The 11,694-nt window shown below is 60.0% G+C and overlaps 1 protein-coding gene across 1 annotated transcript; it reads left to right on the top strand.

Annotated features, from left to right (window-relative positions):
• The first annotated feature begins 724 nt into the window (after window positions 1-724).
• TSC22D4 (TSC22 domain family member 4) lies at window positions 725-11,461 on the top strand. The gene is made up of 5 exons (XM_040634856.1): window positions 725-1,299; window positions 1,726-2,761; window positions 5,062-5,228; window positions 10,347-10,395; window positions 10,787-11,461. The coding sequence occupies exons 2-5, from the start codon at window positions 2,000-2,002 to the stop codon at window positions 10,994-10,996; spliced, it is 1,188 nt and encodes a 395-aa protein (XP_040490790.1). The 5' UTR covers window positions 725-1,299; window positions 1,726-1,999; the 3' UTR covers window positions 10,997-11,461.
• The last annotated feature ends 233 nt before the right edge of the window (window positions 11,462-11,694 follow it).

Genomic DNA, 11,694 nt, shown 5'->3' with positions numbered 1-11,694 from the left:
CTATGTGACCAGGGTTGGAGAGAAAGTGCTAGTCAGCACATTTCTGAGCACATCTCTTTGTTTCTCTGTATGGGGGCCAGACAAGGGCACACCTGAGTGTGTAGAATGTTCCAGCTGTACCCCTGACAGCCTTTCTGAACGTTCCGGGTCTCAATATCCACATCTAAGAAAGGGAATAGTACGGTGCCTGGGATTTGGTTCAAATACTCCAGCACGACACAACAAAAGATATTGGCAGTAGAGATGAACCAAGGCTGGTTGTGAGTTGATCACTGTTGAAACTGCACGATGGGGACCTGGGAGTCCTTCCTATTCTCTCTCTACTTGGGGGCCTGTTTGCAAACTGTCACCATAACCCACTTTTTAAAATAAGGCCAGGAGAGAGTAACAGTACCCGCCTCATAGAGTTACAGTGAAAACCAGTGAAGAGATGACAATAACAGCGGAGCAGCCCCCTAACGCGTACGGGCTGCTTATGGGGTGGCGGGCAGCCAGCAGAGCCCCTGGTGGTAAGTTCCCTCCCACTCTTCTCCGTCTCGGTAGGCCAATGGCAGCAAGTGCCTACAAGTAAGGGAATCCCTGGCCTCCCTGCAAACTCCTCCCCTTTCACTCCGCCCTCCACAGCCCCTCCCTCCGAGGAAGCGCTGGGCTCGGGCCCAGCAGGTGTGGGGTTAAGCCCGTTCGGGGCCCCAGGAGCAGCGGCAGCAGCGGCAGCAACTGCACCAGCAGCGGTGGTGGCGGGCCTGGCCCCGGGCCAGCTGGCCGGGAGCCCCAGGAGGCAGAGAGGGCGGAGGAAGAGGGGAAGGAGGAGGAGGAGGAGAGGAGCAGTCAGCAGGCCCGGGGAGGCAGGACTTCCTGGTGTGGGGGTTGTCAACAGCCCAGAAAGAGAAAGGCAGAGAGACCGGAGCGAGAGGAGCTGAAGAGCGGAGGGAGAGCCAGCAGTGCCACGCGGAGGAGATTCGGGAGACCCACTCGCCCCAAGCACCCAGGCGGCTCCACCTGGAGGCTCGGGGTGGGGGGGCAGAGCCGCCTCTTCCCGCACGGGTCCGGAGATCTTTGGGGCTTCAGAGGCCGCGCCTGGGCTCCACCAAGGAGGCGGGGGTTCCTTCTTTCCCGGAGAGCAAACTTTTTACTGAGATGCCTTGCGGGACGAAGTGCGGCCCCCGAAGAGAACTGGACAGCCTCTGATCGCCGCCTGCGCCCCCCACGCTGCTGGGGCCAAGAGGCCCCAGGGGAAGGACAGCACGACATCTTAGGCGGCCGGGACCCCCGGCCCAGCTCGGTGGCCGAGGCCGAGAGGTAGGGCTCTGGGCTGGGCGGGGCGCCGGGGCAGCGGGGCAGGGCCTGCCCCAGGGATGGGGCAGCTGGGGTGCGGGGTCCTGGACACCCAGCAGAGGCCTCTCGGCGACGGGGCCAGGCTGAGGGGCTGCTTCATCCCAGCTCAGCCCAGGCCCTGGAGCCCCCCTGCTGTCGGGCGACTGGGTCCTGTGAGTCTGAATCCCAGAGCAGAAATGCCCAACTTCGGATCTGGGCTGCCCCTTCCTACTCTGTGGGACCGCTGGGATCTCCGGGTCTCTGTCCTCTCTGCCTGTCTCTTTGTCTCTGGGTCTCTGGTGGTTTCCCCTTCCTCCCCCATCCTGCTCCCCAGAGAGGAAGCCCCGGAGGTGGCCTGCCCACTGCTTTCTCACACACACACACACACACTCTCTCTCTCTCTTTTTCCAGTTTGCAAACTCAGCTCTGGAGTTGGGCAGCGCCAGCGGCAGGAAAAACCTGCCCCTGCCCCCACCTCCCGCCACCTCCCCTGCCCTGTGCTCCCTTCACCAACCAGGCACCCCCAGTTCCCAAAAGGCCCTCCTGCCATGTCGGACCCAGATGTCCCCAGGGGCCCTGATGCCCCCGCCATGTGGCCCCCCTGTTCCAGGGGTGCCTGAGCCCTTTCGAGGAGCCCCAGCTGCGCCCCCCGCCCACCTTGGCCGAGTCCTGAGCCCCAGGGACCATGAGTGGGGGCAAGAAGAAGAGTAGTTTCCAAATCACCAGCGTCACCACGGACTATGAGGGCCCAGGGAGCCCAGGGGCTTCAGAGCCCCCTGCCCTGCCGGCCCCCACCGGGCCCCAACCCCGTGTGCCTAACGGGGAGCCCAACCCCGAGCCAGGGGGCAAGAGCACCCCCCGGAATGGCTCCCCACCGCCTGGGGCCCCCGCCTCCCGTTTCCGGGTGGTAAAGCTGCCCCAGGGCCTGGGAGAGCCTTATCGCCGAGGCCGTTGGACGTGTGTGGATGTTTACGAGAGAGACCTGGAGACCCCTGGCTTCAGCCGGCTCCTGGAGGGAGTTCGAGGGGCCTCGGGAGGCACTGGGGGCAGATCTTTGGATTCCAGGTTGGAGCTGGCCAGCTTGGGCCTTGGTGCCCCGACCCCGCAGCCAGGCCTGTCTCAGGGCCCCACCTCCTGGCTCCGTCCACCCCCCACCTCCCCTGGACCTCAAGCCCGCTCCTTCACTGGGGGGCTGGGCCAGCTGGCGGTGCCTGGCAAGGCCAAGGTGGAGACACCCCCCTTGTCAGTCTCCCCACCCCAGCAGCGCCCCCCAGAGCCCAGGACTGGGGATAGCGCTGGCACGTCCCGGGCTGCCACGCCTCTGCCCTCCCTGAGGGTGGAAGTGGAGGCTGGGGGCTCAGCATCGGCGACCCCTCCACTGTCCCGATCAAAGGATGGAGCCCTGCGGCTGAGAATGGAGTTGGCTGCTCCAGAGGAGATGGGGCAGGTAAGAGCTGGGTTCGGCGGTGGGGGAGACACCTGAGGGCCGGCGCCTGCTCATCTCAGCCTGGGCCTAACTTCCAGCCTTGGCCTTCCTGCCTCCACCTCCATACTCCTTGTCTGTCAGGTCAGGCAGCCCCTCTTTTCTCTTCCTGCCTTCTCCCTGGGAAGTCCATCCTACTCTTCCCACAGCCTTGTTTTCTTTCTCAGGCTCCCCTTTCCCCTACATTCTGCACCTTCTTTCTTTTTGGCCTCTAATTTGTTACCTTTGGCCCCTGTCTCCATTTCCATATAGCCCAGTGCTGTCTCCCTGTCACAGAGCCGTGGCCTCCTCACTTTGGCCCTCACCTTCTGTCTTGGTTTCACCCCTTCTGGCTTGGGGCATTGAGGGTGGAAGTCCCAGGTGGGGCTGGGTGCTTGGGTCTCTGGGAGAGGAGCTGCCAAAGTTGGCTGGGAGGGGTAAAAAGTAGGCATTCCACTGTAAGTCTCCCTGGCAGCGCCATTCCAAAGGTGGGGGTCTGTCTTCCCGTTAGCCGCCCATCCCAGCCCCAAGCTTTGTCCCAAGTCAGATTTCTCCAAGGATCTGAGGAACTGGGTGGGATAGGGGGTTGGTGGTTTGTCTTCTCCACCCCCAGTTGTCTGTCTCTGGTCCCCACATCTAGGCCTCTCCACTATTGATAACTGGAGGTGACCACCAGGGAATGGGAGAGGCAGGAAGCAGTGGAGAAAGAGTTAAATCCTCTGCTCTTTCTGCTTCCTGTCTCCAAAAGAGGAACAAGTCTGGGCTGGGGGGCAGGATGCCTGGGTCCCTGGGGTGGGGGTGGGCAGCCAGGGATGTGGGGGATGGATGTGTCTGTCCTGGAGGAGAAAATAACACCTTGGACTTCAGGAGGAAAGGCAGGGAGTGTGAGGATGAGAACTTTTCCCCCTTCCTGGCCTTGGGCACAAACCACAGTATAAAAATAACCTGGGACTGGATGTCTGGGCCCTGTCAGGACCGGTCAGGACCGGCTCCCCCCACCCCCTCTTGGCCTCAAGCTCACATCTCTCATGCTGCGCCCCCTACTTTTCTGGAGCTTTCATTCAGTTCCTACCCCAGGGGAGAAGATGCTCTTTCCTTTACTGGTCCCTGTCCCCATGCTCTTCCAAAGCGAGCCCCCTTTGCCCCAGTCTCTCCGTGTCCTTAAGCCCTGCCCGAGCTTCCCTTGGGCCTGCAGACGTCCCTCTCTCCTCGGTGCCCCCAGACCCCTTTCCTTTCTCCACCTCCTCAGCCCTTCCTGTGTGCATGCATCTGTGCTGCTGTTTCCTGGCCCCGAAGTCTGGCTCTCTTCCACACTCCCCCCTGTCTCTTCTCTCTCAAGAGAGAGGCTGGGAGGAGGGCCGGGGGGGAGGGGGACACCACCTGGGCCCCCTTCCTCTGCTCTGTCCCTCTAACCACTCTGGACTCTCTGTTCTTGGCTTTTCCGAGAAGCAGGGGCCTCCTGGGGCCTCACAGAGGCGGCTTGTTCCTGTGGCCCCCGCCCTTTTGCAGCCACCCCCAGCGCCTGTTGGGCTGTGTGGGTCCATGCCCAGGCTCCGCCTCCCCCCCCATCTCAGCAACCCAACCGCTCTCCCCGCCCCAGGGCCCAGCGCAGGAGCAGAACTTCACCTGAATCCTGAATCCGAGAAGTTGGAGAGAAGAGGCTAGAATGGATAGAGTGGGGTGGGAGGAGGACCAGTTTCTGAGGATTCATTCATTCTACAAATAGCTATTGAACAAACTCTAAACTCTGCCCTCTGGAGCTTACCTTCCAGCAGCAGGGAGGCAAAAATACTTTAATTTGAGGTACTAGTCGGTGCTCAAAAAAAAAAAAAAAAAAAAAAAAAATAGAACAGTTCAGTGGAATTCACTAGTCGGATGATGGGGAAATGCCACTCTGAGGAAGTGACACTTGAGTCGCTTTAATAAGTCAGGTGACAGAAGGCAGACACCCTCTGATTAGCCCCTGATTGGGGGGTCTTGGGTCCGCTGGTGGAAGGGTGCTGGAGTGCAGACCAGGTCTCTGGTGCTTTGATACCCCATGGGCCACTTTCTGGGAGCTGCTCACCCAGCCCTCAGGATGGGCACTGTTTCCCTTGCTTCTGATACCTGCCTGGTACCTTCACCAGACCTGGGGGAGAGGGGGCCTTTGGGGCAGGACTCCTGGGTTCTTGGAAGAGAGCCGAGGTAGGTGGGGAGAGCTGGGCAGGCGGGCTACTAGGCAGGTTGTAAGGTGGCTTGTTCCTTTCTTGCCCTTGACGTGATGGTTCCTACCCTCTTGCCTCCAGGTGCCCCCATTCGACTCTCGCCCCAGCTCCCCAGCCTTCTACTTGTTCCCTGATGCCAGTCTGGTTCACAAGTCTCCAGACCCCTTTGGAGCAGCAGCAGCCCAGAGCCTCAGCCTGGCCCGCTCCATGCTGGCCATCAGTGGCCACCTGGACAGCGATGATGATAGGTAGGTGGGCTCTGGGTCCCCACCCAGCACCTGGGGTAGCCGCATGAAACTGCCTGGTGGGTGTCCTTCCCCCAACTTAAACTTGGAGACGACCTCTTCAACAGGGAAACCTGGCCTGGGCACAACCACTGGGCAAAGTTGATTTGGGACCCACTCCCTCTCTGTGGAGAGAGCTGGGTGGGACTCCCTGGCTTAGGATTGTCAAATCATAGACTTTTTTTTAGAGTTTGAAGGGAGTCATTGTTGTCAAATTCCAGAGCTCTTGCAGATTTAGCGATCATTTGGCCAACCCTAAGAATTTACTGGCAAATGCGCTGGAGAAGAGAATAGGGAGTGGGTCTCCTCCCGGTTCACACCTCCCTCTCCCTACTGAGCGGAATGGAACTCCTGCCTTTGGAGCAGTATCCTTAGGGACCATGCGCACTACTGAGGCTCCTAGGACCTCTAGTACCAAGAAAGCGCATTTCTGAGGTTCTGTTCTCTGCGCTAGGAAGACCAGGAGGGCCGAGCCCTCCCTGTGGCCAAGCCAAAGCTGGGGCAGGATGGTTGTGGGATGCAGGGGAGGCACGGGAGAGCAGGATCTGTTGGGGTTTGCCATTCAGGGGAGAATGTCCGTTCAGTTCGGAGGCACGGTGGGCAGAACTTCCTGTTTCGAGGGCCAGGTTTCAACATAGGAATGTCAGCAAGCTGAAAAGGGAGGAACGAAATTGCGAGTCAGATAGGCAGGCTGCTGCCTTCTGGCCGTGGACTGATAGAAGAGCTGGGGAGTCACCACTTTTATTTTGGAGGGAGGAGTGGGACTTCCTGTTTGAGGCTTGGGGGAGGGACTTCCTCTTTGGGAGGAAATAAGGGGTGGGGCTTAGCCCTGAGTTTTGTGGGTGATGGGGGGGACCTATTCCAGAAGGGAGTCCTCCTTCCTGCCTGCCCCTCAAGGGGTGGCCCCCCCACCCCCGGAATGAGGGACTAAGTCTCACGTAGAAAAGGGCCTGTGGCCTTGCGGGGAGCTGGAGGCAGAGAGGAAAGAGAAGGGGTGGCGGGGCCAGTGGGATGGGGGACCAGGGGCTGGTGGCGGCTCGTGGAGAATGAGGGACGCAATGGGACAGGGCAGTGCTGCTTCTGGGCTCCCAGCTCTCAGGAATGTGTGAGGTGTGAGGTTGGCCAGGGCCAGAGGAGTCACCTGCCCCCCCCCCCATTCTCAGCGCTTCCCACCCATCCTCCCTCCTACTTGGGAGGTTCCCTGGCACAAGGGCTCCCTCTCCCTCCCCACCCCTGTTGATTTCGGAGCCCAGCCTCCCGCTTCTCCTTCTCAGAAGGCTCTGCCTCCAGGAGCCTCCTCAGCTCTATTCTTTAGGCTCACCCCTCCTTCCCTCCCTCCGTCCCACCCCCTCTTCACACCCCAGTCTGACCGGTCAAGCACCCAGCCTCCCCTTTATCCTGCTCCACTCCAAGCCTCTGGGGCTCTGGGCTAGCCCAGCCCCTCTCTTGCCCCACCCTGCTGGGCCAGTAGGTAGGATTGGGTTGGGCCACCCCCTTGGCCCACTGGAATGAGGCATATAGCCCCCACCTCATCTCTCTGGTGTGCCCAGAACTGGCAGGAGAGCAAGGTCTGAGTGGCATGGAACCTCCCTTTCAAGAGGGAAAGTGGGCTGGGAGTTAAGTGCCTGTATCCCAGATGGGGAATTGGGGATGCCAGCCAATCTCAGAATCTGGGGATGGGAGAACAGAGGGTGCCTGGTGAATGGTGAATGCTCATGTGCTCCTGGGTGGCAAGAACCTTCGTGTCCCCAGCAGAGCCTAGCGGTTGAAAGGTACTTGAATAAGTGGATGGATGGATGGATGAGTGGATGGGTGGGTAGATGGCCAGCATGGGGTATCCAGGCATTATAGGGAATGAATCCCAGGGGCTTGGGGAAGAAAAAGTACATTTATTTATCCAGTACCTCCTTTGGGTCAGGCGCTACCTTTTCTGTCACTAAAGCAACCCCATGATCTCCACTTTCCAGAGGAAGAAGCTGAAACTCAGAGGAGGAAGGTTTTAGAAACTTGCCCAAGGTCACCCAGCTAGTAAGTGCCGGGACTACATTCAGAGCCTAGGTCTGACCCCAAAGCCGTGTTCTCCATTCTCCTGCTGGGATGCTTACGTCCCAAGAGAAGAGGAGGCGGCAGTCATCTCTAGGATGCCTTTTCTCTCCAGGACAGAGGCAGGGACAGCTCTTATAAGCTGGGCGAGGAGCCACCTCCCCCCTCCTCTGGCCTGGCCCCACCCCAAAGGCACCAGAGATCCGGGAGAGAGTAGTACAGAGAGGGCATCCGGATGCCACTTTGTTGGCCTCAGGCCCATCCCCTGCGGGCTCCTCAGAGCATAGCTAGGGAGCAGGACTGGTGGCCCTTGTCCCCAGGATCAGAACCTTTCCACCTCTCCCAGGTGTCCTGCTTCTTCGTCTGATCCTCATTTTGAGGCTGTTTCATTTGACCTTCAAAAAGGAAGACCAGCCTCTAGGGCTGCCCTTGTCCCAGGACCCAAGAGTCCTCCCGCAGGGCTCAGCTGTGCATATCATGCAGGACCAACCCCATGGGCCGCCACTCACATTTGAAGTCATTGTCTTGGACACTTAAAGTCGTGACAGTTTTCCGGAAGATGGTAACAAGTGTCTGGAAGGAGGGGGCATTTTGTTTGAATGCACACAGTTGCCTTTTGGGCTTGTGGTGGGGGCTGATCCCCCCCAGTCAGCGGCAAGCCTTGGGGTCCTGACTCTGCCCCCCAGGAATTCCAGCACAGTGCCTGCTGCTTTCTTACCCCGGGGCGGGGGAGGCTCTCAAAGGGAGGGTTTGGGTTGCCAGCCGGAGTCCCGGTCCCTTGAAGTGTTAACGTTAGAAGCGAAGGTGGAAAGTGCTGTCAAAAACTCTCCAGCCCTAGACAAACAGGAGATAGTCATCTATCAGCCAACAAATGTTTATTGTTGTATTATTCCTTTATTTCTGGCAAGAACAAACAACTTACTTGGCATCTTTACCTGAGTGTCCGCCAAGCAAGGCCGGTGTTCCTATTCCTGTGAATCTTCCCCTCTTTGGTCTCTGTGTGTCTGTGTGTACTGGGGGAGGGGGGTGTGTGTCCTGTGGTCGCCTAGACTCCACCCAGGTGTCTCAGACTGAAATAGCTTAAAAACTGCCCTGGCTCTCCAGCTGGCTGGCTCACCCTCCACTCTTTAAATTTGTCCTGCCCGCCACCCTCCACAACCCGAGGAGTCCCAGTGTCCTTTCCTCACCCTACCCTGTCCCACTCTCTCAGGCCTGGTCACCCCCTTGGTTACTCCACCTGTCAGCGCCTTCTGCACCCAGAGCTTGGACAGGAAATGGAAAATTCCCAGCTCCCTCGTGCTCCCTGCCTGGCTGCAGGGCCTCATCCAAGGGTCACCTTGAATTGAGTGCTCATTCCCCCCACAGGGAAGCGAGTTGGAGCCAACAGTCAGGAGAAAGGGCTCGACAAGGGAGCACAAGAGTGCAGGATGCGGCATGTTGAGACCACCCGCTCTGAGAGGGGCAAAGTTGGGGGCTCGAGGATAGGATCGATCCTGCAGCACAGGGAGGCCTGGGTGGAGAGCTGGCCCCAGCGCTGAGGTGGCTGAGGGAGAAGCTGGACGGGGGTGGGTCGTGAGCCTTGGGGTGAGACAGGAGCCTGAGACCTGGGTGGTGACAAGAGGGAGACTTGGGGGATAGGGCAAGGCAGAAAGGCTTGTGCAGGCCCTTGGCCTCGGAGAGGCAAGATGTGCTTGAGGGATCCTGACGCTGGCCCTGGGAACCGTTCCGCCGGGCCTGAGTCGACCTCTGCTGGCCATTTAACAAACTGCAGCCAGACCTGCTCTCCCGTCATTCTCTCCCAAGGATCTTAAAAGCCCCTGCTCCAATTCCCGACATCCCACCTCCAGCCTCACCTTCCCACCTCTCCTCATGCCTCTGTTTCCTCCAAGACCCCAGAGCTGAGACCCAGGTTCCAGATCCGTAGGCTGTGCTTGTCTTCCGGGGCTGTTTTCGTTGCTTTGGTGACCTTTTCATTTCTTGTCTCGTTCACCATGGGAGGTGGGAGAATCTCTCTGGCCAGGCCCCAGGGGTCACCCATGATGTGGGCTTTGTGTCTGGGATGGGGGTTGGGGGGGGGAGGTTGCTTACAGTCCAAGGAAGATGACAAGTATATCAGAAACACCCGCCATCCCAGCTGAGTGGAGCTGAGGGCTTGAGGGAGGCCAGCATTAGCCCAGAGGGGCGGATGGGGTGAGGTGGGGGTAGCTTCCTGAGGCCAGGCTGTCCCTCAACCTTCACACCCCTCCCTGACCCGGCCTCTGGCCCCAGAGCCCCTCCCCTGACCCAGCCCACCAGCTGACTTCCCTCAGCCTGCCCCCTTCCCTCTGCTCTGGGATTGGTGCCAGGGTGAGAAGGGGACACTGGCACTGACCGTGTCTGGGAATTCCCGCCCACCGTGGAGTCGGTGGGAGGGGGTCCCCGTGTCCCTGAGGAGCCAATAGCGGCCAGGCTTTCCCCTGGGGGGTGGCATATATCTTTCAGACCAGCACCCCCTGGGCACTGTCTCCTCTCTGCTTGCCTGGCACCAGCCAGACCCCGCTCTGCCCCGGGGGGCTCTGAGCCCCCCAGGCAGTTCTTCTGATACAGCCCTCTCTCTTTGGAGGGGGTCTGAAGCCCTTTCCCTTGGGGATGGCCCAGCCAGGCATCTCGGTCAAGTCCCTCGTGTCATCTTATGAGACTCGAGTGGGGGGGATGGCTCCAGGGCCTCCCCGGAAAAGGGGCTGTGTCTCCTCTCCTTGCTCACCTCGGGGAGCATCCCCCATCCGAGGGGCATCTGCACCCCCACCCCACCGGGGCCTGGGGGCGCCTGGGCAGCGGCCCTCACCCCGCCGGGGGATGGACAAAACCCTCCTCTCCCTGATTCTCTACTGTCACAGGTACAGGCAGGGGTGTGGGCGGGAGGCTGCAGTGAATGGGGTTTGTGGAGGAGGCCAGAGCCTGCTCTGAGAAGCACCTGGAAGGCAGCCGGCTGGGGTGTCCAGACACCTGGCTTGGCACCTACTCTTCCTCCTCACCTCTCGACTCCCTGTGTCTCTCCAGCGGCTCCGGAAGCCTGATTGGCATTGACAACAAGATCGAACAAGCCATGGTAAGAGAAGCCATCTTGGTCCCAGGAGGTTCCGGCTTGTGTCCTGCTGCCCCACCCCTGCTGTCCTCATTAGGGAATACTAACTCCTAGCTCCCCAACCCGCTCCCAGCTGGGTTCCCTCCTGTCTCCACCTGAACTCCTGATCTCCCTTGGCCCCTGGCCCGGCCCCCATCTCTGTCTTCAAGCCCTGACCTTGTCTCTGTCCGGCATCGTTGCACACCGCAACCCCCACCTCCCCCGCCGCCTCTTCCCTGCTTTGCTGCTTCTCCAGTGATCCTTCATCATTTGGGAGCAGGGCCATCTCTCACACCCAGGCCCTCGAGGCACTGGGCAGGGATGAGGTTGGGGTGGCCTGGGACCCCTGACTCTTTGTCTGTCCCCGGGCCCCCAGGACTTGGTGAAGTCCCACCTCATGTTTGCGGTCCGGGAGGAGGTGGAGGTGCTGAAGGAGCAGATCCGAGACCTGGCTGAGCGGAATGCCGCGCTGGAGCAGGAGAATGGACTGCTGCGTGCCCTGGCCAGCCCTGAGCAGCTGGCCCAGCTGCCCTCCTCGGGAGTCCCGCGGCTTGGGCCCCCTGCGCCCAACGGGCCCTCCGTCTGAGCCTCCCTTCCCTCACAATGTGCCTTTGGGGGCTGCCACAGCTGCCAGGCCTCGTGCCAGCTGCCTGCCCCCTCTTCCTATGCAGCTTTAATGCCTCCTGGTCCTTGGGGATGGGAGCTGAAGGCTCAGAATTGGCCTGTCCCCCCACTCTTCCTCAATCTCCCCCTAGCGCCCAGGGACTGGGCTGTGGCATCCCCAGGCCTTGAAGGAGGAGGGAGGACTTCAGGATGGGGTGTTAGGTGGGGCCCTCCTCCTCCCTCCCGGGGTGTCCGTGTTCTGGGACCCTTGGCAGTAGATGGCTGGGGGGGTTGGAGTCTCCTTGGCAGACACCCCATCCGCACCTTGTTCCCTCAAAGTACTCCCTCTCCTCTGCCCAGGGGTGGGAGTGTGGACAGTCTGCAAGTTCTGGGATTCAGGTTGTTATTAAAATAATAATTATAATTAAAAAATCCGAAGAAACTTGAATCTGGAGGTTGGCATCTCGTTGCTTGTGTCCAGATGGGGCCTGCAGTGGCGTTTCCACTTGTGGGGGAAAGACTGAGGCTGTGGGCCCCCTTGGAGAGCTTGTCCAGATTGGGAAGGTGCAATGTGGCTTAGAGTGGTCGAAAGAGTTGGGGGGGGGGGCTGCACCAAGGCCCAAAGGGAGTCAGAGGCCTGGGTCCTGGGAAGGGGCAGGCAGGCAAGGCAGAGGGAGGGGG

Source organism: Ursus maritimus, unplaced genomic scaffold, assembly GCF_017311325.1.
Source record: "Ursus maritimus isolate PB19 unplaced genomic scaffold, ASM1731132v1 scaffold_2, whole genome shotgun sequence".
Taxonomy (NCBI): Eukaryota; Metazoa; Chordata; class Mammalia; order Carnivora; family Ursidae; genus Ursus; species Ursus maritimus.
Note: the sequence above shows the minus strand (reverse complement) of the source record. Positions and strands in the feature narration are given on the sequence as shown.